This window comes from Aspergillus sclerotioniger (genome assembly GCF_003184525.1).
Source record: "Aspergillus sclerotioniger CBS 115572 chromosome Unknown BO94scaffold_13, whole genome shotgun sequence".
In the NCBI taxonomy this organism is placed as follows: domain Eukaryota; kingdom Fungi; phylum Ascomycota; class Eurotiomycetes; order Eurotiales; family Aspergillaceae; genus Aspergillus; species Aspergillus sclerotioniger.
Genome location: NW_020291003.1, coordinates 875564 through 899868, shown reverse-complemented (window position 1 = coordinate 899868; position 24305 = coordinate 875564). Strand labels below are relative to the sequence as shown.

General features: G+C 40.6%; 5 protein-coding genes across 5 annotated transcripts; 2 read left to right on the top strand and 3 right to left on the bottom strand.

The window, feature by feature from the left end:
* Positions 1–10561: 10561 nt before the first annotated feature.
* BO94DRAFT_492169 (thiamine diphosphate-binding protein) lies at positions 10562–12557 on the bottom strand. The gene is made up of 3 exons (XM_025609175.1): positions 12493–12557; positions 12315–12437; positions 10562–12271 (listed from the first exon to the last, which is right to left on the bottom strand). The coding sequence occupies exons 1-3, from the start codon at positions 12550–12552 to the stop codon at positions 10646–10648; spliced, it is 1809 nt and encodes a 602-aa protein (XP_025467886.1). The 5' UTR covers positions 12553–12557; the 3' UTR covers positions 10562–10645.
* A 1197-nt stretch (positions 12558–13754) lies between these two features.
* BO94DRAFT_585558 (uncharacterized protein) lies at positions 13755–14812 on the top strand (the record flags this gene model as incomplete). Its single annotated transcript, XM_025615699.1, has 3 exons — positions 13755–14003; positions 14072–14262; positions 14320–14812. 3 exons carry the CDS (start codon positions 13755–13757, stop codon positions 14810–14812), a joined length of 933 nt encoding a protein of 310 aa, XP_025467885.1.
* Positions 14813–14836: 24 nt separating this feature from the next.
* On the top strand, positions 14837–16232 carry BO94DRAFT_546236 (uncharacterized protein; the record flags this gene model as incomplete). The annotated part of the gene is made up of 4 exons (XM_025613284.1): positions 14837–15072; positions 15116–15449; positions 15489–16100; positions 16191–16232. The coding sequence occupies 4 exons, from the start codon at positions 14837–14839 to the stop codon at positions 16230–16232; spliced, it is 1224 nt and encodes a 407-aa protein (XP_025467884.1).
* A 2867-nt stretch (positions 16233–19099) lies between these two features.
* Positions 19100–20104, bottom strand: BO94DRAFT_535106 (alpha/beta hydrolase). Its single transcript, XM_025611702.1, has one exon. The coding sequence runs from the start codon at positions 20082–20084 to the stop codon at positions 19305–19307; it is 780 nt and encodes a 259-aa protein (XP_025467883.1). The 5' UTR covers positions 20085–20104; the 3' UTR covers positions 19100–19304.
* Positions 20105–21569: 1465 nt separating this feature from the next.
* BO94DRAFT_595946 (zinc finger MYND domain-containing protein) lies at positions 21570–22842 on the bottom strand. The gene has a single exon (XM_025616236.1). The coding sequence runs from the start codon at positions 22790–22792 to the stop codon at positions 21599–21601; it is 1194 nt and encodes a 397-aa protein (XP_025467882.1). The 5' UTR covers positions 22793–22842; the 3' UTR covers positions 21570–21598.
* Positions 22843–24305: the final 1463 nt, after the last annotated feature.

The following is a 24305-nucleotide window of genomic DNA, read 5'->3' as shown; positions in this document are numbered from 1 at the left end:
TAGTATATTATATACTGATTATTAAAACATACTAGCCAATATATTAATCTGTAATAAGAGTATCTCTAATACCTTTTACACATGTAATCAAAGATATTATATAAATAGTAGCTTATCTTAGTTCTAACTATTTCCAGTATCTTAGGTCGGTAGTTAATAATATATTTTTAATTATAATATGTTGAGCATGTATTTGTGTAATATATAAGCTAAAAGAGTTTATCATATTTTTAATAATCTCTACTTTCTTTAAAATAAACGCACAGACATGGTTTATTATATTAAGACTCTGTTTCAGCAATATTTATCTTTTAGCTAATCTTTAATAACTGGTAATAATAATCTGTATTATCTTATCTATATATTAAATAAACTTTAAGATAATAAGAATATCTCTGTAAATATTGCTTTTAAATCTTATTTTATGATTTTCAATATTTCAAATCTTAATATAGGCAATATTGTATAATTATCTTAAGCTTTAGATAGAATTATACTAGATTCTCTAAGATTTCTTTCAAGATACAGTTTAATTAATAAGTAATATTCTCTTGATTGTTTTTCTAGTTTTTCTTGTCCTTGTCTTACTGTAATAGACAGAGTTTATTAATTTCTGATAAGGATTTTTCAGGGGTATTAGATATCTTGCTGAGTCTCTTCTTACTAGATTCAAGACTTTTAAATAATATATTATATTCTTTATCCAATAGTTTACCTTTATTTTAAACTATACTGGGATAATCATTCCTCGAAACTGGCTTATAACTATTATTATTGACTTTTATAGATCAAGTTAATAGTACAGATAATTACTGATTTTCTTGTTAACTAGATAGTACTGTTGACTTATCCGGGGTAGCTTGTTATCTTAACTAATTATAATATATTCTGTTCTCTAATAGCTGATCATGCTGAATAGTATATAACTTCTTGTTATCTGGTGTCCACGTCGCGGATTCTGTTCAAACTTCATGCTGAATAGTAGTAATATTATAGACTTCTCTGTCTTAATCTTGATATATAATTCTCAATTACTTCTGAGGCTGTTGTTGTTTCTGATTGTAGTTTTTTAACTGATGACCTGCTTTGCCGCAGCTAAAGTACAAGCGGTCTTGTTTACGCTGTTTAAGTTTCTCCTTGGATACTTGAGTCTGTTGAGTCTGATGCTGTGCTGTATCCAGCTCCATTGGTTTTGGTCTGTAGGGATCTTTATATCCCAAGCTTCTAGGTTGTGCTGATCTTTTGTTATTGGCTTGGTAACCTGGCTGGTTATTATGTTGAGATATAGACCCACTAGTCCACCGATTCTTTTATTGTTTTATATTAAAGTTATATAATTTATTATCGATCTTAATTACTGCTTTGATTATCTTGACCAAGATGTTGTTACAGACCCCTGCTAGCTGAACGAACTAGTAAGGCGGATACGTTAGGCAGAAGGCCACGTCCGGAAGGCAAGGACTCTTATCGAGTAGAATCCCGATCAGAGCAACCTACAAACCGGGACGGTTACACAACACGTGACCACGACGGACATGTCACCGACACGCTATAACATGGCAGCGCTACGACAGGACATGGCAGCGCTACGACATAACATATCGGCGACATGACATATCATGGCGACGCCATGACGAAGGATAGGATATAAGGACACTCTTTCATGTACTTAGCTAGTTCTGTTCTTCGTGCTCAATTCTAATTATCTTTAAGTAACCTATGTTTTGGTAGAGCTTAGTGACAACACTCGTCCGCACTTACTTACGGATAGCTGCGCGGCACTATCTGGCCTTACTTCTCTTCTCTTATTCGGATTAAGTCATCTTTAGATAGTTAATAACCTGACTATCTTTAATTCAGTTCACAAGATACGTATTAAAACGGGAGCTAAACTAACAGAAACAGAGAGAAGCGATCCTAGGATTTGACACATTGAGCACCAGTTAGTACAAGTATTACCCAGTAATAACCAGTCATTATATTAACTATATTGAACATATCGCGTGCGCCTCAGCAGCAGGGCCTGATAATCAAGGAACTGATGGACATGGTTAGTCAGCTACAAGAAAGCATCACTGCCTTAGAACAAAAGAACTAGTTACTTAAAGGTTACTTATCAGTTAAATCTGTTAAGGTCCGGCTACCCGAGCCATTTGATGGTAAACGAGCAAAGCTCAGAGCTTTCTTGACCCAGTTAGACTTGTATCTTAACATGGACAAGGAAAAACTCAAGAATAAGGAGAACAAGATCTTTTTTATGTCTACTTACCTTATCAGAGCAGTATTTAATTAGTTTAAACCGTATATCTGTAAGTGACAAGAAAAGTTAGTAAGTAATTAGAATAATAATATAAAATAACTTTTTACTAGTTACACCAGATTTAAACAGCATCTTAAATAGATGTTTAGAGATATTGATACAGTATAGAATATTGAATGAAAGTTATAGTAACTCAAGTAGACGGGATTAGTATCCGTGTATGCTTTGGAGTTTTAGTAAGTTATTAATTATCTAGACTGGGATAATAATACTTATATCTCACGATTTGAAAAAGGACTCAAGATAGAGATCTAAGAGAAGATCATTTAGTAAGAATAACCAGATATCTTAGCCAAGATGATTGAAGTAGCCGTGAAGATCGATAACAAGTTATATGACTTTAATATAAAACAATAAGAGAATTGATAAATCAGTGGGTCTGCATCTTAATACAATAACCAGCCAGGTTACCAAGTCAATAACAGAAGGTCGGCATAATCTAGAAGCTTGGGATATGAAGATCCCTATAAGCCGAAACCCATGGAGCTGGATGCTGCACAGCATCAGACTCAAGAAACTCAAGTATTCAAGAAGGAACTTGAACAGTGTAAACAAGACTGCTTATACTTCAGCTGCAGTAAAGCAAATCACTAGTTAAAGAACTACAGTTAAAAACAGCCTCAGAAGCAATTGAGAGCTACAAACCAGAATCAAGGCAGAGAAGTCTATAATATCACCACTATTTAATACAAGATTTGAATAGAATCTGTGACACAGACACTAGATAACAAAAAGTTATATATTATTCAGTATAATTAACTGTTAAAGAACAAGATATATTATAATTAATTAAGATAATAGGCCACCCCAGATAAGTTAACAGTACTATCTAGTTAATAAGAGGATTAATAATTATCTATACTATTAGTTTGAACCACAGAAGTCAATAATAATAATTATAAGCCAGTTCTGAGAAATAACTATTCTAATATAGTTTAAAATAAAGATAAATCATTAAATAAAGAATACAGTATACTGCTTAAAAATCTTAAATCCAGTAAGAAAAGACTTAACAAGATACCTAATATCCCTGAAAAATCTCTATCAGAAATTAATAAACTCTGTCCATCATAGTAAGATGAGGATAAGAAGAACTAGAAGAATAATTAAAAAAATATTACTTATTAATTAGACTGTATCTTAAAAAAGATCTTGGAAAATCCAGTATAATTCTGTCTAGAGTTTAAGATAATTATATAATATTATCTATATTAAGATTTAAAATATTAGAAATCATGAAATAAGACTTAAGAATAATATTTACAAAGATATCCTTATCATCCAGAAATTTGTTTAATATATAGATAAGATAATACAGACTATTATTACTAATTATTAAAGATTAATCAGAAAGTAAATATTGCTGAAATAGAGTCTTAATATAATAAACCATATCTGTATATTTATTTCAAAAGAAGTAGAGATTATTAAAAATATGATAAACTCTTTTAACTTGTATACTATACAAACACATGCTTAATATACTATAATTAGAAGTATATTATTAACTACTAATCTAAGATACCGGAGGTGGTTAGGACTAAGATAAATTATTATTTATATAATATCTTTAATTACACGTGCAAAGAGTACTAAAAATACTTTTATCATAGATTAATATATTGGCTGGCATATTTTGATAATCAGTATATAATATACTACGCAGTAAAGATAGAAGGCTCAAGATTTTTAAGAAGATACTTACAGCAGTTAGAACCTAACTAGCCAAAACAGTAGTTAATAGTTATAAAATCAGGGCCATATCTGAAGATCTAAGTAATTATATTAGATTAACCAGTCTAAGTACTGATAGACTTTAGAGTAACTGGGAACTTTATAAACCTGTGATTCATATAACAGCTTAAAATACTTAGATAATAGAAAGAAAAATCTAAACTAATTATAGAACTAAATAAAGAGAATTTAGGAACTCTTGCGTTAATAATTAAGTCAGAAACTATATTTATAATTATAAAGAATTACTATGAATATATAGACTTTAATATGATATTTTTAAGACAGTATAATATTATATTAGGGATTTTATAACTCAGGAATCATAACCCGCAGATTAATTAAAAAACTAAGAATCTCTAATTCATGAATTGTGATTGCCCAAGATGATACCAGCAAGAACCAGGTATGAAATCTGGATCTATACAGCCTATTACTTAGTAAGGAGCTGAAGTAAGGACTAAATAATCTAGCAAGAGAAGGTTAAGATTATTATAAAAGCTTAACACGCCAGGTGTTGGAAATAACTTAAAGAAAAATAATATCTTAAGTATAGTTATATAAGTAATAACAGTAACCAAGCTATTATAAAAAGATTAGCTTATAAAATTATTAAGATAGATATTAATAATAATAAAAGAATACCGTGAGTACAGTATTAATAGCTTTAATATAGAGATTGAGATGATTATTCAGAAATTAGAAGATTTATAGAAATTTTTAGCTGCGGTTAAGAATAATATACAGATTCTATTACAGTATAAGAAATTTAAGAACTTATTTAAATAATTAAAGTAACCTGAATTATCTCAGCACAGAAAGCATGACCATACTATTTTTATAGAGAAAGGAAAGTTATTAATATATAAAAAGATTTATCTAATATCTGAGAAGAAATTACAGATACTATAAGAATATATTAATAATTAGCTGGTTAAAGACAATATCAGGCCTTCAAAGTCATTAGTAAGATATGGAGTCTTATTTATATTAAAAAAGAATAATAGCTTACAGCTATATATGGATTATTAATCACTAAATATTATCATAATCAAGAATTAATATCTGTTATCTTTAATTTTGGAAATCTAAGATAAGATATAAGAAATAAAGTAGTTTATCAAGCTTGATATTACAGATATATATTATCATATACACATTATAAAAGATAAAGAATGAAAAACTATATTCAGAATAAAATATAGATACTTTAAATATTTAATTATATTATTTAGACTTACCAACACACTAGTATTATTTTAGTAATATATTAATAAAGTTCTTAAAAAATATCTTAATAGATTTATAATTACTTATCTAGATAACATATTAATCTTCTTGAAAACTGAGAAAGAATATATAAGACATGTAAGACTAGTTTTATATAAATTATATCTATATCAGTTATAATACAAGTTAAAGAAGTATGAATTCTATATACAGAAAACAGAGTTTCTGGAATACTGGATATTTATAGAGAAAATCTATATTGAGTAAGCTAAAGTATAAGTTATACAGGATTAGTCTTAATCTAAGAATCTGAAAGAACTACAGCAGTTTATTGGATTAATTAACTATTATTAATAATTTATAAATGGATATGCTATCTATATAACACTATTCTTCAAGCTTATAAAGAAGTTAAAGAAGTATTAGTAAAAAAAACCATAGCAGAGCATGTTTAAAGATATTAAGCAGTAATTTATTATATTATTAATACTTATATAACATAATCCAGAGAAAGAAATAACCATTAAGACCAATATATCAGACTATATTATTAGTATACATATAACATAACCTGGAGAAGACAGAAAGCTAAGACTAATTATATTTTATTTAAGAAAGTTAGTTCAAGTAGAACTCAACTACGATATTTATAACAAGGAATTACTAGCTATAATAGTAATATTTAAGTAGTAAAGAATCTATTTTAAAGAAGTAAAGTACACTGTTATTATAAAGATAGATTATAAGAACTTAATCTACTTTATAATAATCAAAGAGTTGACTAGAAGGCAGGCACAATGGGCTGAGATTCTGTCATAATATAACTTTAGAATCATATACTATAAGAGAATAGAGAATAGATATGTAAATATGTTAAGCCGCAGGCTAGACTATAAATTAAGTAGAAAGACTATTAAACTAGCCATCCTGAAATGAAATACGGATGGATTGATCAGTTATAATAAGACCAATCTAGCAGTAATATTAGAAATAGGTAATAACCTAATTAAGTAATTAGCTAAAGATATAAAAAATAATAAAATATTCTAAGAAATAAGCAAGGACTCACCAGACAAGATCATTATTAATAAAGATAAACTAGTATATTTTCATAGATTAATCTTTATATTAACCGTGATGAGGATAGAGATTGTGGCTAGATACTATGATAGATTACTTAAGGATTATTTAAAAATGGAAAAGATAATTAAACTAATCACAAGGAATTACTACATTCCGAACCTTAGATAAAAAATATGTGATTATATTAAACAATATAAGACTTATATTAAGAATAAGTTTACAAGATACTAACCTTATAAATAAATACAAGTATAGAAGGCGCCACAATGGCTATAAAAATAAATAATAATTAACTTTGTTGATTTACTACCAGAATCAGAAAGGTTTAATATTATTATAGTCATTACTAATCATCTTACTAAATATATTCATCTTATATTCAATAAAATAATAATAATAGTAATACAGATGGTAAAACTATTTTTAGAAAATATTATTATATACTATAGAATATGAAAGTATATTATATTAGATTAAGATAAGTTATTTATCTTAAAATTCTGGAGATCACTCGTAGATCTTATAAAAATAAAAAAATAAATAATAATAACTTATTATCTGCAGATAAATAAATAAATAGAAAGGATTAATTAGATAATTAAACAATATCTGAAGTACTACGTGAATTATTAGTAAGATAATTAAATAAATCTATTATTAATAGTACAGTTCTTATATAATAATACTAGTTACTTAATTATTAAAGTCTCATTGTTTTATACTAATTATAGATATCATTCGAGGTTTTTGGAAACGCCATTAAAAAAGTAGTAAGTTACTGATATAACTGAAAATATTGTTATATTTATAGAAAACATGTATTTACAGTTATCCTGAGATATCGAGTTTATGAACTTATATAATAAAATATACTACAATTATAAATATAGAAGAGAATCTGACTTTAAAAGAAGAAAGAAAGTGTTTTTATTTTACAGAAATATTAAGATAAAATAATCAAGTCAGAAGCTTGATTATTACAAGCTAGGACTATTTGTTATCAAAGATAAGAAGAGACCGGTTAACTATAAGTTAAGATTACTAAAATCAATGAGTAAAATTTATCTAGTGTTTCATATCTCATTATTAGAATCTGTATCAAAGAACGCTAGAATCATAGAAAATATGGAGATTGATGATAACATAGAAAAAGAATATAAAGTTAAAAAGATCCTGGACTACAAGAAGATTAGTAGCAGATTACAGTATCTGGTAAAATAGGTAGAATATAATATCTCAGAAAACACGTGAGAATCTATTGAGAATTTGACAGGCTGTCACTAGCTTGTGGAGCAGTACTACCAACGGACAGGTCAAAGTTCGCCCAGAATGAAGGGGAACTAACTAACTGAGTCAGACTAGGAGTGTCTGACGCAGCGGCAAGTTGAGCAGCATTATGTTTATTAGCCAGATGCTCTAGCTTCTGGAGATTCTCAGCGTTTGGAGGATCCTTCTTATCCAGCCACTCTAATACAGTTAAGTCGTGATCCAACATCCGCTTATCATGATCTTTTAGGAACTGCTATTGCTTGAACAAGCAAGCCACTTTGGCGGCAATACAGGCCTGTTTAACAAGGACCTTAGCGAGTTTGTTTTATATATCTAATTAATTATGTTTTAATTTATTTTACTCTTTATTACTGTAAAATCATTTTTCACATTTTCAGTTATAATAAATACAGGCAGCATAATTTCAGCTTTTCAAATCCATGATATAGAGAATATCTCTCAAGAAATAGTGTTTACAGGAACTTTTAGTGATAAAACCATTATTATAAATCTTATTAGACTAATAGATATATTTCTTCACCTGATCGCGATTAGCACAATAACAAGACATGATAGATTATTATAAAAAAAAAAAAAATTAAGAAAACTCAACCAATATAGGAAGGACATGTATCTTTATGTCTCTTAAGAATAAGAAACCTTAAAAAAGAGAAAGTGATGTTATAGACCCCTGCTAGCCAGGTTACTAGTAGAAGCAGACTCATCAGGCAGAAAGATAATAACCAAGAAGGACTCAGGCAGCCAGCAACTCTTATTAAGTAAGATCCTGGTTAGGATAATACCCAAGGTAACACTGTGTCATGTGACTATCTACTATCAGATCTACTATTAAGAATATATAATATAGTATATGGAATCCAGGAATATGATTAGATCAATCCTTAATCTATTCTGAATAGTATATAAAATGGTATATAAAGAATAGAATATAAAGACATTCTTTCATGTACTTAACTAGTTCTGTTCTTCATGCTTAATTCAAATTATCTTTAAGTAATCTATGTTTTGGTAGAGCTTAGTGACAATACTCGTCCGTACTTACTTACGGATAGCTGCACGGCACTATCTGGCCTTACTTCTCTTCTCTTGTTCGGATCAAGTCATCTTTAGATAGTCAACAACCTGACTACCTTTGATTCAGTTCACAAGGTACGTATTGGAACGGGAGCTAAGCTAACAGGAACAGGGAGAAGCGATCCTAGGGTTTGACATCATCCCAGTCCAGGTGACTGATGACTTGCTAAAACTCTGAAGTATACACGGATACTGATTCTATCTGCTTAAGTTATTATAACTTTTACTCAGTATTCTGTGCTGTATTAATGTCTCTGAATATCTGTTCAAGACATTGTTTAAATCTAGTATAATTAGCAAAAAGTCATTTTATATCATTATTCTGGTTACTTACTGACTTTTCCTGTCGCTCGCGGATATATGGTTTGAACTAATTAAATACTGCTTCAGTAAGGTAAGTGGATGTGAAAAAGATCTTGTCCTTCTTATTCTTGAGCTTTTTCTTGTTTATGTTGAGATACAGATCTAACTGGGTCAAGAAAGCTCTGAGCTTCGCTTATTTGCTGTTAAATAGCTCGGATGGTCGGACCTTGACAGATTTAACTGATAGGCGATCTTCAAGTAACTGGTTCTTTTGTTCTAAGACAGTGACGCTTTCTTGTAGCTGATTAACCATGTTTATTAGTTCCTTGATTATCGGGCCCTGCTGAGGCGCACGCGATGTGTTTGATGTAGTTAACATAATGACTAGTTATCACTGGGTAACACTCGTACTGACTGGTGCTCAATGTATCAAACCCTAGGATTGCTTCTCCCTGTTCCTGTTAGCTTAGCTCCCGTTCTGATACGTACCTTGTGAACTGAATCAAAGGTAGTCAGGTTATTGACTATCTAAAGGTGACTTGATCTGAACAAGAGAAGAGAAGTAAGGCCAGATAGTGCCGCGTAGCTATCCGTAAGTAAGTGCGGACGAGTGTTATCGCTAAGCTCTATCAAAATATAGGTTACTTAAAGATAATGTGAATTAAGCACGGAGAACAGAACTAGCTAAGTATATAAAAGAGTATCTTTATATCCTATCCTTTGTATACCATTTCATATATCATTCAGGGTAGATTGAGGGTTGATCTAATCATGTTTCTGGATTCCGTATACTATATTATATACTCTTAATAGTAGATCTGATGGTAGATGGTCACGTGATACAGCGTTACCTCGGGTGTTACCCCAACCGGGATCTTACTCAATAAGAGTTGCTGGTTGCCCGAGTCCTTCCTGGTCGTTACCTTTCTGCCTGACAAGTCCGCTTCTGCTAGTAACCTGGCTAGCAGGGGTCTGTAACACTTCTCTCTTTTTTCTTCCTTTTTCTTTCTTTATTTTTTTCTATATATATAATTATCTTTACTTTCTTTTTCTTTATTATTTACAGTTATCTTTACCTTTTCCTTCTTTATTATTTAAAGTTGTCTTCGCCTTCTTTTTCTTTATCTTTAATATCTATTTTATTATTAGTTTGTTACTACTATTAAGAAAATAAGTAACTCTAAGAAGAATATCTAGTTAAATAAGATTTTTGGATCTGTAAGGCTTTTTTAGAACTTATCTAATTAATTTATATATAGATTGTATATACTTATTTATAAAGATAAAACAGTAATCATTTATCATAAACTGTATCTAATAATATAATACTGTAGTAGTAAGACTTCTATAATCTTATAGTAATCATATTATAATAGTTGTAGAATATTCTTTATATTCAGTTGAAAACTATAAATAATGGTTCACTGCCTTTCCTGATAGTATGGTACCAGTTATAAAAGCCTAACTACTAACCCCCTCGGGCCACTATGTACGTACTTATCAACTGAGAACTACTGAACAGTGAATACTAGTACTACTATTGACTCATCCAATCTTCATAAGGTACTACTACCTACATCACAAGTTCATTCCCGAAACCAGGCTGAAAATCTACGCAATAATAACATCCAAAACAACCGACATCCCCTCCTCACTCACAACCCTCACACCCTCGCGAATCGCCCCATCCAACTCCCTCACACAACCCACCCTCTTCGTCCACAAATTCCCATTCGCCGCTGCCTTGGCCACCAGCCCATAATCCGGCCCATCCTGTACCAACGAAATCCCCAGATCCGCATTCGACAACCCCGCCGCCACCCCCGTCGGATGCACATCCGCCAGACACTGCCGCGTGGCATTCCAGCCCCCGTTGTTCAGAATCACCGTGAGATACGGACAGCCGTAGCGATGACCAGCCCAATACACTGCTGTCGGGACGGAGAAAACGAAGCTGCCGTCACCGGTAATGCTGCAGATGAAGGGGCTGTCGTTGGATGATTTGGGGTGTACGGATGGACGATCGGAGAGGTTGTAGCGTGCGCTGGCGAGTTTCACGCCGATAGAGGCACCGCCAGCCCAGCCGAGGCCGCTGCCACCTTTGGTCAGATGGGAACCCGGACGAGTGAGTTGGAGCTGCTCGGTCATGGCGACTTGGTTGGTGACAGAGTCGGTGACGTAGATGGTATCATCGGGCACGAGGGCGCGGATGCGACTACAGAGGAAGTCGACGGTACAGGGCGCGTCAGGGGTCTCGAGGAGTTTGGTCGCACGGGCATCGATCCGGGCTCTGCCTTCGGCGTGGGCAGTGCGGAGGGACTCAGCGCGCGAGGTCCAGGTGGTTTGGAGATCGGACAGACGGGGCGAGGCGGCGATATGTGCGTTTAGCTGGGATAGTGCGGCGCTGGTATCCGCGTGGAAGGTGGCCGCAGCACCGATATCGAACATGTTCATGCGCTCCTTGCGCGGATCCAGATCGATATGGTAGATCTCTGCGTCCGGGGAGGGGTGCACGCGGCGGGGAATCCAAGGGACGTCGGCATCCAACACGAGGATCACGTCAGCAGATTGCACGGCGGGAGCGGCGCCCGTTCCTCGTGTCACGCATGCTGGGTGGGTGGCTGGGAAGCAGACCTCGCGGAGCTCGGAGTCAAAGACGCGCAGACCGTGGATGGTGTCGGCGAGTTTGATCAGTTCTTGGACCGCGCGGTGGTTCCGTCCTAGATAGCCCGTTACGACGAGAGGGGATTTTGCGTCGAGTAGCGCGTTTCCGATGAGTTCGACGGCCTCGTGGGGGAGGGATCCCAGGAGACAGGATGGGATGGGCTTGGGACGGGGTTGAAGGGAGGGCACCGGGGTGGCGAGGATCTCACGAGTGGCTGTGAGGTACACTGGACCTGGGGAGCCAGTGGTGGCCATGAGGACGGCGCGATGGACCAGGCTGCTGACGTTGTGAGGGGATTTGATCTCGGCGCTGAACCGGCTGTAGGGGGCTACGATGGCGGCCTGATCGCGGATATCCTGATACCATTGGACGTGTTCGGAGCGTGAGCCTGGGGCTTCACCATGCAATGTCGATGGAGCGACACCGGCGAAGATGATGACAGGGGCACGTCCACTGGAAGCATTGTGCAGACCCTGACCGAGCGCGGCAGTCCCCACGTCCACGTGGGCCAACACACAGGCCGGTTTATGGCTGATGCGGGCATAGCCATCGGCGGCGGACATGGCGACGAACTGGGCGATCAGCGGGGTTTATCTGCAGGGCTGGGGGACATACCTCGTGCTGGAACAGGATCATCTTGGGGGACTGGCGAGCGGGGTCATTCTGGCGACGCACATAGGCCTCGATGATGCTGGGATGGTCGGAGCCTAGGACGGTGAAGAGGTAGTCGACGCCGGCCTGTCGTGGATGAGACGATGTTTGATTAAGGTATGCAGGGTATAGGATGGATTACCTCGGCTAGAGCCTCCAGGAAGGCATCTGCCACGGTCGGAGGAGCGCTTTGTTGAGACATTTTGGGATGGAGGGCCAGGTGCAGATCTGGTCTGCTTGCCCCTCGCTTTATGCGGATTGCTCGTGCATGAGGTGGTTCCACTTTTCTCGGCCGTTGACCGCGTCGAGATAAACATCCAGTGGCTAGTGGGAGACTAGCAGGATGTACAGCCACTGAGATGCTTGCCAAGGGCTGGCTAAGCAGACTAAAAGCATCAGGATGGCGTTGGTGCAGGCAAGCAGATTGCCGTGGGGCGCCCTAATTTAGTGGCCTGCATCCGGCCAGCTTGATGATTTCTGTCAGGGATTCAGACCCTGCATTTACATTTTACAGGGTGTAAGAGGGGGTGAAAAGAAGTTGACATTGCAGTAGATCAAGTGGGAGTAAGGGTACTGACTCCCCAATACTAGCAAGTCATCAATGTCCATGCTTAGGGCTGCCATGAACCAGAATCTCGTGCAATCCAGGGATCCACATCGGCCTGGGCCGCTTGGATCCAGCTGTTATCCTCCCGGAGGAAGCCGATATCTGCGCCAAGGTCATCAGTGTTGCTTAGCGCTGACTGCAGGTACCGTGTTTAGCATCTGCAGAAACGACGTTGGAGAATGAGGCCATGGTGACACTGGTGGTAAATCAATCTCGTCTCATTCTCTTTGTCTTTGACCATTACATTGTTTCAGTGCTCGCATAGTCATTACAATCGCTCGATCATAAATAGTGTTGTATTGGATGATGGGCCCTGGCAAGCTATATGACACAATGAGAAGTGATGAGGTGTCCAAGTATCTGAAGCAGCAGAGATTCCCAAGATCCTCGTCCGTATTCATGATAACGGCGATCATGGTTGTCCGAGGCGGCAAGAATTTGAATTCGGATATGAAGGAGGTAAAATTGCATGGGGGCACTGGTGTGTAAGTGAATATCTGCGGCTTGATGCGAGAGAGGATGGCAATGGCTAACTTGGATAGAGGGAACCCCACTGCAATGAATTTCACAGAATTTCACATTGACATTGATTTCGGTCTTTCCTAGGGAATAGATAGCCTGGAGATGTCTGCCTGATGTCCCTTTGGCTGTTCCAACCACAACGGGGCAGGGTAAGGTGCTTTTTGTGGCTAGTTATTAATAGTAGCTGCATCCTCGTCATCTCCTGTCAGTCATTTATTCCCTGCTTTATTATTGTTATATCTTCTACTTTATCTATCGTCTTCTTTATCCGCATTATGCCATCCCTGCCTTTCACTCAACCGTACCCATCACTCTTATCCTTCGCACAGTGTGGCGTCCACCAGCTGCTAAAAGTTGCCCGGCTGGCTAGCAGTACATCAACAACGCCCGCGTTCTTTAGTAGCGTGTTTCAGACCAAGTTGGCGGATGCTGAGCGGTATCTTGCCGGCCTAGATAACAACTCAGAGGAGCTGGCAGACAGGCCGATAATCCACATTTCAAGCTGCCATGAACTACTGTGTCATGTAGGTAGTGGCCCCGGTGCTAAAAGAAGGACCTGACTGACCATGAGCTTGCATGAATCTTCTAGTAGCATGATGTGGGCGGCCTGTTTCCTGACTTGCTTATCCAGAACCACCAACATTCTACGAAATCGTCCTTAACAATCACATCAATTGCTTCAGTCCTCGTTTCCGACACAACCAGAGCCTGCATTCTTCGTGTCAGGTGTCTTCAGGATTGCAGCCCGTCGACCGAGTTCTCGTTGTACCGGGAGGCGGATTTGTATCTGCATTTCTGCTGGTGGCGAAGACCATTCCACCCCCCTGACATCGTGTATAGGGCCCCGAGATCACTCTGGCAGCTTGCCGCTGAACAAGGTGGCATGGATTATGAGGAGGATGTCAGTCAACTGAGGGTCAACCCCTCTGTAAACATTGATTACATACCTGGACGGGAGGTCGTCTCTCTGGCGGAATTACTGCAATTGACGCACATGTCCGGGAGGATGAGGCTTCTTCTTTCGTGTACCCTTGCGGATATGTTTTGGAAATCCTATGGTGGGCCATGGATACAGGGACGATGGAATAAACACATAATTCAATTTATGTTGGACCACCAGCAGGACAACAGTCACCAAATCCATCTGGATAAGCCCCACCTGTTGATCGCCCTTGGAGGTGACGACGAAGTTCTCGCACATGACAGCGGTTTCAAAACTCATGATTTTCCCGGAATTCTAGCGCTGGGAAAATTGCTGCTCGAAATCATCGTGGGCATAGATATCGAGGGCGATCGACGTTCCAATCCAGGGCTTTCCACCATCACCGCATAGCACTTGACTGCGCATAAGATATTCATGGCGACTGACTGGGACAAGACGGACCCCATATTTAAGCCCATAAAATCGGGTATTGAGACTTGCCTTTACCCAAGGGAGTTTATGCCCTTCCTGAATGATCCCCCAAAGCTGCACAGAGCGATAAAAAGCCATATGTGTTCGCCTCTTCATGATGCCTTTATCGCGGTCATTCCCGCTTCCTCGGTGGAAACCCTCCTTCCGCGGATCACCTTGAATCCTAAGTTATCAGTGAGGTAAAGTTGCCCATGCGAGCGCCCGAGTATATTGAACTAATAGTGGTAGTCGCGGTCTCCTGTGTTCCGATGACTGGTTCGGTGAGCTGCAGAAGCTAACCGTCACCCTCCGTGCCCTGCCCGAGGAGATGGGCGACATCTATCGGCCCACGAAAATGGCAGTTTTGGATACCGGAGTCAGGAAGCGGTTGGCCCGATTTATCACGAAGTACAAGGACTTTGTGAGCGGGTGTGACGATGACTACCAGGATGAGACCGGTTATGGAACCGACGTGATCGATCTAATTCAGATAACTTATGCCCCCGCCGACATATACGTAGGTAGAGTATTCAAGCGTCGAAAAGCGACTGCAGATACTGCAGCTCTCATGACCCAGGTACTCCTTCATAATCCCACCTAACTCTCAGAAGGGTAGACCATTGACATGATGGCCCGCAGGCCATTCACCACGCAACGTCTGAATGGCGATGTTATTGTCCTGCCGTCAGGCTTCCAACACGACCACCCGGGAATTGAAGCTGCGATTGACGAGGCACGTAAGGCTGGGATTCTGGTGTTCGCAGCGGCGTCAAACTACGGAAATTTCAGCGGCATTGCCTTTCCGGCTTGCCTATACACGGAGCACAAACTCTTCTGCATGTTCTCGACGGATGCCAATGTCAAAGCCACCCCAATATACAACCTGTCAGTTTGCAGCAAGGCGAAGGAAAGCTTTCCCATTTTAGGTGATGACATCAGACATCCCTTAGCGATGGCAGCGCTCTCCGGCACATCCTTTGCCACCGCTATTGGAGCCGCAATTGCAGCACGAATTCTGGACTACTCGCGACAAAAGAATCATTCGACTCGCATTCGATCTGTTGACAAGCTTACCTCCGTAGAGGGTATGTCTGCTGTGTTTTCTGAAATGGTCAAGGGGGCCATTGACAATGGCTACCACTGTATGGCGCCCTGGCGGATCCTACCACCATGGCCTGATGAAGAGGAGGAAGATAACGGCGAGTGGCGACTTCAAGCACGCGCTCATGTATGTGATGCAATTTCTAGCGCACTAGAGGAGTGACAAACATGGCAACCTGGTTATCATGTGTCGTGTCATATACTCGGTAAAACCCAGATATATGAGCACATGGAACAGAGAATTTGGAAAGGGGGATGAGAAACTGGGAACACTAATAGACGGGGGCTGGCGGGCAACTGACTGACCAGTTACGGTTTCTTTACTTGTTGTGTTTCGTCGCTTTAGTAACTACCTCCTACACGCATAGCCTCTGCGTTGTTTCATACTCCAAGATTGAGATATAAAGATGCGGGTACAGCCAGGATGTAAGCTGGGTGCGCTTTGAAGTTAGATACTACTGTTGATCCGATCAAGGTCCAAACTTAGCCATGTAGCAAAAGACTAGGATCCTAAGCTCAGTAACTTAGAACGCGCATCATTTATAAGCTTGCCTAGGAAGTACCACCACGGGTAGAGATGTGAGTCAAAACAGATAAGTTATATACTATCGAAAGGCTTTTAGTCATTCTGTTCAATCTTCTCATTGAGTTCTTCATACACGCATGGTTCCGCATTGCTTCACATGCTGAGATACAGATGTTAAGATCATGTGTCAACGTGCACTAAGATCAGATTGTGACACCTAGTCTTCTCACCATAGGCACGGGTTACTGTGTTTATGAACCAGGCAGTTGAGTAAGAACCTGACATACGCGGGAATTTTCCTCATACGAAGCAGCTAGCAAGAAAGGGTTGCGATAGAAGTCACAGTATCGGATATGACTTCCCAGGACACAGGGGCCAGCGCGAAAGAGTAATTCCTGGGCAGGATACGGTATATTTCTGCGCATTGGAGATAACAACGCTATCCAAAGACTTGACTGGATCTATAGAGTGAGTCGGATAGTATAGGTGTTGCCTACATTCTCTGCCTGATTGATTTACCTGATTGATTATCAACATATGTAGAACAAAAAAAGTGACTTCCGCCTTCTTCTCAGACCGTCTGTCCTGAAAAAAAGAAAGGAAATGTCCATAACCCTGAAGCGGGGTTTCCTTTGTCTTGCATCCTGTGACCATGTATATCTATTGTCATTTACTCCCCGTGTAGACAGGTGACTTGATCTTTGACCTATTTTGCTAAATGTCAATGAATATGTCAGTGATTGTTAGAACGGCCCGTGGCCTACATGGAATCATCCCTAATTTCATAATTCGAAAATCATGTATCTTTGGAATTTGAGACCGCTACTAGTCATATGCATGCCTATTGCTTTCCCCAAGTCATTCCTTCTACGGCATCTTCCCTTGGTGATTAACAACGGATATTGATTGATATGGGCTTTCCTGCTGGCAATTCCATCGTCACCACCTCAGCGCATCTGCTGTGTGCTTTTCTGGGCCTCTTTGCCGATTCTCCACGATTTTATACACGTAGCACAATCCCAAAATCAGGGTCAACTTTCGGCATTCTGTTGAAACCACAGAAACTACCACACGTTTGTAGAAAGCAAACACCTTAGTTTCCCCCCCCCCAATCAAGAGGTAGATAAAATACCACACGTCCAGATATAACCCAATCTAATTACCAGAACAAACTTCACATATCAGCACACATCCTCTTCCCCGAGTGAAGAACGCCCCAGAACATTTTTGATTCTCTCCCATCCTTCCACCAGTCTCTCCACACCATGTTCAATATAATACACATCCACAAGAAGGGCACCATATTCCCCGTTCTTCTGCAACTCAGCGATCTTTTCACTATGATTAACAGAACACAAAGGGTCCACACAATCATTTTCCCATTCTTCTCTAGGCTTGGGTGTGGACTCCGGTTCTTCTTCTGCCAGCTGATTTTTCACTAGCACAATTAGCACCGGTTCGACCAAACAGAAAAAAATACAACAACCTACCTTTCCCAACAAGCTTTTCAAGGTTTCTCTCAAGGTCTTTCAAAAGAATTGCAATCAAAATTCTCTCTCCCTCGTAATTCTCAAGTTGGGCGTCTAGTGACTCTTCACCCGCGGTATCTGCTCTCGTGTCTCTCAACCAACGGTTATACCGTCCTTCATTGTATTCATGTCGTTTGAGCACATCTGGCTCGAGACGGGGTAGGATCTCGAATCTAGGAAAGAGCTGCCATCACTTGGTACTTTGGGACTTTAAAGTAGGTTGGGCCTTTTGGATCTTGCTAGGCATCATGGTATGTCGGTGGTGATAAGTAGGTGGGGGGATGAATGGGATACTCAAGTTGAAGAAGGGAGAACGAGGGAAAGTATTGAGAGGATAGATAGAGGGCAGATCAGAGAAGAAGAAAAAACAGGAAAAGGTAGCTCATATAAGTGTTTCTTGTTCCTTTCGATAGTTCAGACCAGACTAGCGACTTGCAGCTCAAAGTCGGCAAGTATCTATTAAAGTCAAAACAAGAATTAACAACATCCGAATGGAATTTGTAATAGTGAAAATTTCGGATACATACAATTTCAAATACTATTTAACACTGACAAGTCCTTTGGGATACTCCGGTGAGGCGTATAGACAAAGAAAATGTAGGTAGTCTGAATGTTTACACCCGGTATCTGCCATGTCACTTTCATTATGCATCAAAAAACTATTTTCAAAGATAAGTCGATTTATTATCAACCAATGCAGTCTCAGAGCTATATCTTATCAAGTAACAAAAAGTATCTATACACGGAACCACTCATTAGCAAGAAAATTCACGATGCATGTGATCTGGAGATCCCAACGTCACTCAAGGTTTACGCAACATTGGTCTTCACATAAGTTTTCAGAAAAGATAGCATGATCTGAGAGAAGTGTCACAAACTAGAACGTTTTCCACATGAAAGGTCCCCTCCCAGATAGACCTCCACCACAATGGTTAATAATATCCCAGTATTCTCAAGAATGTTTGAAGAACAGAATAAGCAGCTAAAGATTATATCTCTTAATAAAGAGAGCCTTTATCTTTAGCTTCCAAGTCCGATCCCTTATTACAGATCCTTTTACACTACCGTATAGCCATATCGAGAGAATCGTCCTCCTGAGCCATTTCATACACTTCAAGTATATTAGTGGCGGTGATTGAAATAAATGCAGTTCTCTACTTTAATTCAACCATTCTCCAACATACCATTACCCGCGAGGGCAAGGATTGCTCCTACTCACAGAGACAACCTCATCTGTATCTTCAGACTCTCACCATCTCTGCATCCCCACACAAACTCACTTGTTCCTCTCATCCCGTACCACCTCCTCCACCAACTTCACCATCTCGTCCATCCTGGAAAGAAACACACTATGCGCCGTATCCACATCCACCAACTTCACCTTCACCCCCTCTTCATCCACCCTCTTCAGCATAATATCCTGATAAACCCTCGGCACCGAATAATCCTTCGTCGTGGTAACATACGTAACCGGCAAGCGACGCCACGCGTCCCCAGAGCTAGGGGTATGGAAGACACTCAGAGGACTGCGCACGAGATGCGGCAACGCAGCCGCGATCTGAGCCTCGTCACAATCACCCAGAAACAGCTGGACGGGGTCCACGGGGAAGGTGGAGCCGTCGGGCTTGTTTTCGACGAACTGCGGCCAGAAGCCCGTCATCTGGGCCTGAGTGATCACGTCCCACACGGAGCGGCCGGTCTGTTGGATGTAGGCGCACATGTAGAGCAGGTGGATGACGCCGCCTGGGAGGTTGTTGGCGGTGCGGGTGGGGAGGTCGAGACCTTGGATTGCGTCCGTGCCGATGGCCCCGCCGTAGGAGTGGAGGATCATTAGGATGGACTCGCCTTTGTTGACGAGGGAGGTGACTAGGTTGCGGACGGTGGCGACGTCGTCATGGTAGGTGGCGGGTGGGGGGCTGGTGTTGGTGCAGCTGGGGAGATGAGGGCAGTGGACGGTGAAGCCCTGGGATTCGAGCTGAGTGGTGAAGGGGGCGTAGTTGGCGGGGGTGTGCCAGGCCCCGTGGACGAGGACGATGGTGGGTTGGGGGAGGGACATTTTGAGTGCTTAGTAAGGGGGGAATAGGGGGAGAGAGAGATTGAGGATGATTAAGGATCTGCTGTGTTGGTGTTGGGTTGGTTGCTTGCTTTATACAAGGGTCAGTTCTTAGTTGCACACCGCTTCGGCTATGGGACACTGAGTAAGCACTAGTAACAATCAGGCTCTCGCTTGAGGTAACAGGTGATTTTAACTCTTGCTGATGACCTCAGAAGTACTCAAGTGGTGTACAAGCTGTGAGGAGCCAGAACTTAATCTGACAAAGCAGAAGTAACCTTGTGCATTCAGCGATAGGAAATTAACGAATTCGAGGAAGAAAAGAAACAAACTATGTAATGTATTGGGGGGCCTGATATATATATATCTTAGCAGAGGTCCATGTGTCTGATAAGTCCCTTCTATTGCTTGTCATGTTTCGATCCAGCTCGCTAACTTTCGATAGCTTCGTCGGCTGTCCTCTATCAGACCGTTGGGAATCCCCAACTATCTGCCCCTCTGTGCACGCTCCATCATGTCCTATACAACAAGAGTGGGAAGTTCCATGGTGGATAGGACAGCTTATATAGAAGTCTTCGGTCTTTCAAGTCTTCCAACAAAAGGAAGCCGCGTCCATTCGAAAATAGACACGCTCCACTGTAAATGCAGCAGATATAATCATCTCCACGAGATCCATGGACAAAACAATCTCAGTGCTAACGTCAAGCAGGAACTCCTCGTCAAGGCTCACTTGACCATCAGGCTTTCGAATTATTGCGACCAGTATCCTGATTATCGAGCAGGAAGAGATAAAGCGAGACATGGCTATTCCTACAAGTCGCGGAGGACAAAGCAATACAAGACCTTCACCGGGCTTGCATTAAGCATACCCGGCAACTGCCGAACACGTGACAAAGAAAGGGCCAGGAAGTTGTCGATATTGTAGAGAAAGGATCTTTCTTTTATACTTGTGACAGATTTTGCATACCCTAAAGCATGTCTTTACTACTTTCTTTGTTACATTGAATGACACTGCACGACAGAATCCGCGCAACAAGATGAAAGATGCTCAGTTCGTGGGCGATCTGTAAGTTTGACTGTGTCTTTAATGCAGTCTCCGGTCTTCATAGGGTCACGAAGGTCGGTTATAGTAAGATAGCTACTGCTTGTGTGATGTTATAATGAAGATGATACGCAATGCTAGCATTCATTGGGCGTTTATCTCTTCTGATATCTATTTGCCCCGGGCTTCTCATTAATAATCATTACAGCATACTACACTTCAAGGGGATAGCATTGTTCCTGATTGTGAAGCATCTAGGTAGGTAATGGCTCTATACGGCCAATGGAGTATCAGTTCAGAAGCATTCCGAACATGATTAGTGAACACTTTAGTAGTGCGAAATTTGTGAACGGGATGGTTCGATAACTTTGAGCAATCCTCTATATTCTGGTAAAGAAGCCGCATGATCTTCCTGCCATAAGTTGTGTATCATGCTGTTGCATAAACCGAACACTTGACATGATCCATCCTGAATTTAACCCTTGATGTGGCCCTCAATCTGCTCCCGAGCCTCCTGAGTCTGGTCCTCAACCTGGTCATCAACCTGGCCCTCAACCTGGTCCTGACCCCGGTCCTGAACATGAGCTTGAGCTTGTCCCCCAGCGTTTACCTGAACCTTCTGCTGAACCTCCTTCTGGACTTTATCTCTGATAAAGTCAATTGCACCCGGAGTCTCCCTCCAAGCATCGTGAGTATAGCCCAGAATATCTTGCATATCCTCAAGGAAACCATGCTTCTTCATATCCGGCTTCCACTCCAAAGAACCTTCCGCACTCACAAGAGCAGACCAATAACAACCATTCTTCTTCGCCACACCATCATAAAGCTTTTCCACCTGCATCAGCAAGACATCAATCATCTCCTGGCGCTTGCTACCATCCATCATGAGCTTGCACCTGTCAGAAACGATGGCAGTCCGCGCAGCGCCTCTGAGGAATGTTTCCGAATCTTCTTCAACAGATATCGATGCCAATGTATCCAGATTCCGGATACCCAGGAGGATTTTGATCTTGAAAAGGGTCATGATAATAGTGTGAGCAAGATCGTGAACAAAATCAACAGGCTCGAAGAAATCTGCCAAGTTGATGGCCTGAAACCATAACCCCGGGTCGTTGTAGTGCGTGGTCACCTTTTTACTCCTGGCCTCCTTCGCCCGCGCCCACCACTTTAGAAAACTGTAGCAGTTCTGGTCCTGGTCCAGACGGAGCATCAGCACTGGAGCAAGAATGCGTAGAAATCTTGGGGCAGAGTCTGACATTTTTAAAACATCCATGACATGGGTCAATTGGGCTTGCAGGGACTCTCTGGTCCGGACGCCAGATAGTGCCTGCCCCAGATCAAGACGCGATTGCACGTAGGCCTTTTCATTGTCGTCTTGCCAGGATAATCCGTTTGATGCGAGACGGCGCCCAAGGCGTCCGGGAGGAAACCTTCTGAGCTTTTGGCATGGATGCAGAACGAACTTGGTATTGAAGGGCAGCCGGCTCTCTGTCCATGTCACGTTGGTGCGCTGACTTTTGATGTCAAGACAGATTCCCAGATGCGTTGGGTTATGGGCTGCTTTGTGTTCCTGGCTGCAGTAAGTGATTACCTGGCAACTGTCGCAGCGGATGGGGCATTGTGCTGCACCACAGAGCCCGCAGCCTGATGTGATGGGAGTGGTGTCCATGTTGGGATGGGGTTTATTGAATGAGGATCGACGGGTGGGAATGGTGGGAGAGGTTTACGTCTGGTGAGGAAAGTCGAATAGTCAGCTATTGGGATGCGAGTAAGCAGGTTTGGTGCAAGGTGATTGTAGATGGAATTAGGGTGACATTCTTGAACAGTTTCCAGGCCAAGCAGGTGGCTTATATATTGGTATCCTGAGAGCCACGTTGTTCAATAAGACCATATTTCCGAAGCATGTACTGGAAGACAGTGCATGTTTGTCGTTAGAAGACAGATATAACGCCCATATTGATTGAAAGTACCATTCGCACATCGGGTCTTGAAGTGCATTTGGTGGGATAATAGGATTAAGCAGGCTCTCATGGTCAAGTCCATATTCAACCTGGTAACTTTCCGTAACTTCTGCCAGTCACCACATTGTGAGCTTTTATGTGAATGTCATCGTTTCAGCTGATAAAGGCGGGTTATTGAACAAGTACTCACGATCAAATGGCTGTTGATGTACGGAAGTCTCCATGATACATCGGATAAGAAGTCTTATTCACGTCGTGGCCTTTCTTATCTCTTCGTTCCTCCAATCATTTAGCCAATAGGATTCCTACTGAACTTGCTATCGTTGTGTCTGAGGTATGAATGTATGTGAGGTCAAGACAGCTCAGGTGCATTCTGGCAAAAGCCAGTGTCCCGGTGATCAACTCACGCAAGCTTGGCACTATTGTCAGTCCGTGATAAGGCATTATAGGAAAATGAACCATGGTAGTAGGAGGATTATAACAAAGACAATTGCAATGAGTCTATGAAATCAAACTATCAGTCATTTTTAGGGTATGACCAATGCATTTTAAGGCATATTCAGTGCACCCCAGGCAATATCAGATGTTGGGTGACCTGGATGAGTTTGTATATTTCCTTTCAGATCTGTGAGTCTATATACGGGGGACGCGCCTTACTGCAGCTACCCGAGCATTTAGGATTCCAATGTGATGATTCCTGCATTCACGGGGTATCATTCTATTCATCGGAAGTCTCCGATCAACAATGTCCTAACTAGAAGAGGTACAGGAGTTAGCACGTGCTAAACTACCATTTACATCCGAAGATCTTCACTCTAGAAATCGAATTAACGGTTGAGTTAGTGCAGTTCCTGTGATTCCAGCTAATGCCACATACCATCTTCCGTCGCATGTACACTTGGTTACACACAGCAATAATATGGAATAAGCCGAAGCTTCCTAATGCTTTTTACTTGATCGAATAGTCTCAACTCTTGTTTTCATCCCACATCTCGAAGACCACTGTCGCTTTTGACCAGGTACAGCATTCTATCATCTCTTCCAGCACGCGTTAAAGATGTCACATTGAGGGGGTATCCGTTGATAACTCCATAGACTATCATCATGTAATGAGCACAACCTAGGTATGACAATGCAAACCGAACAATGCCTTATGACTCACATTCAACATCAGATGACCGTTTCAACCTGCGCCCCAAAGGGATATTCCCTCTCATTTGC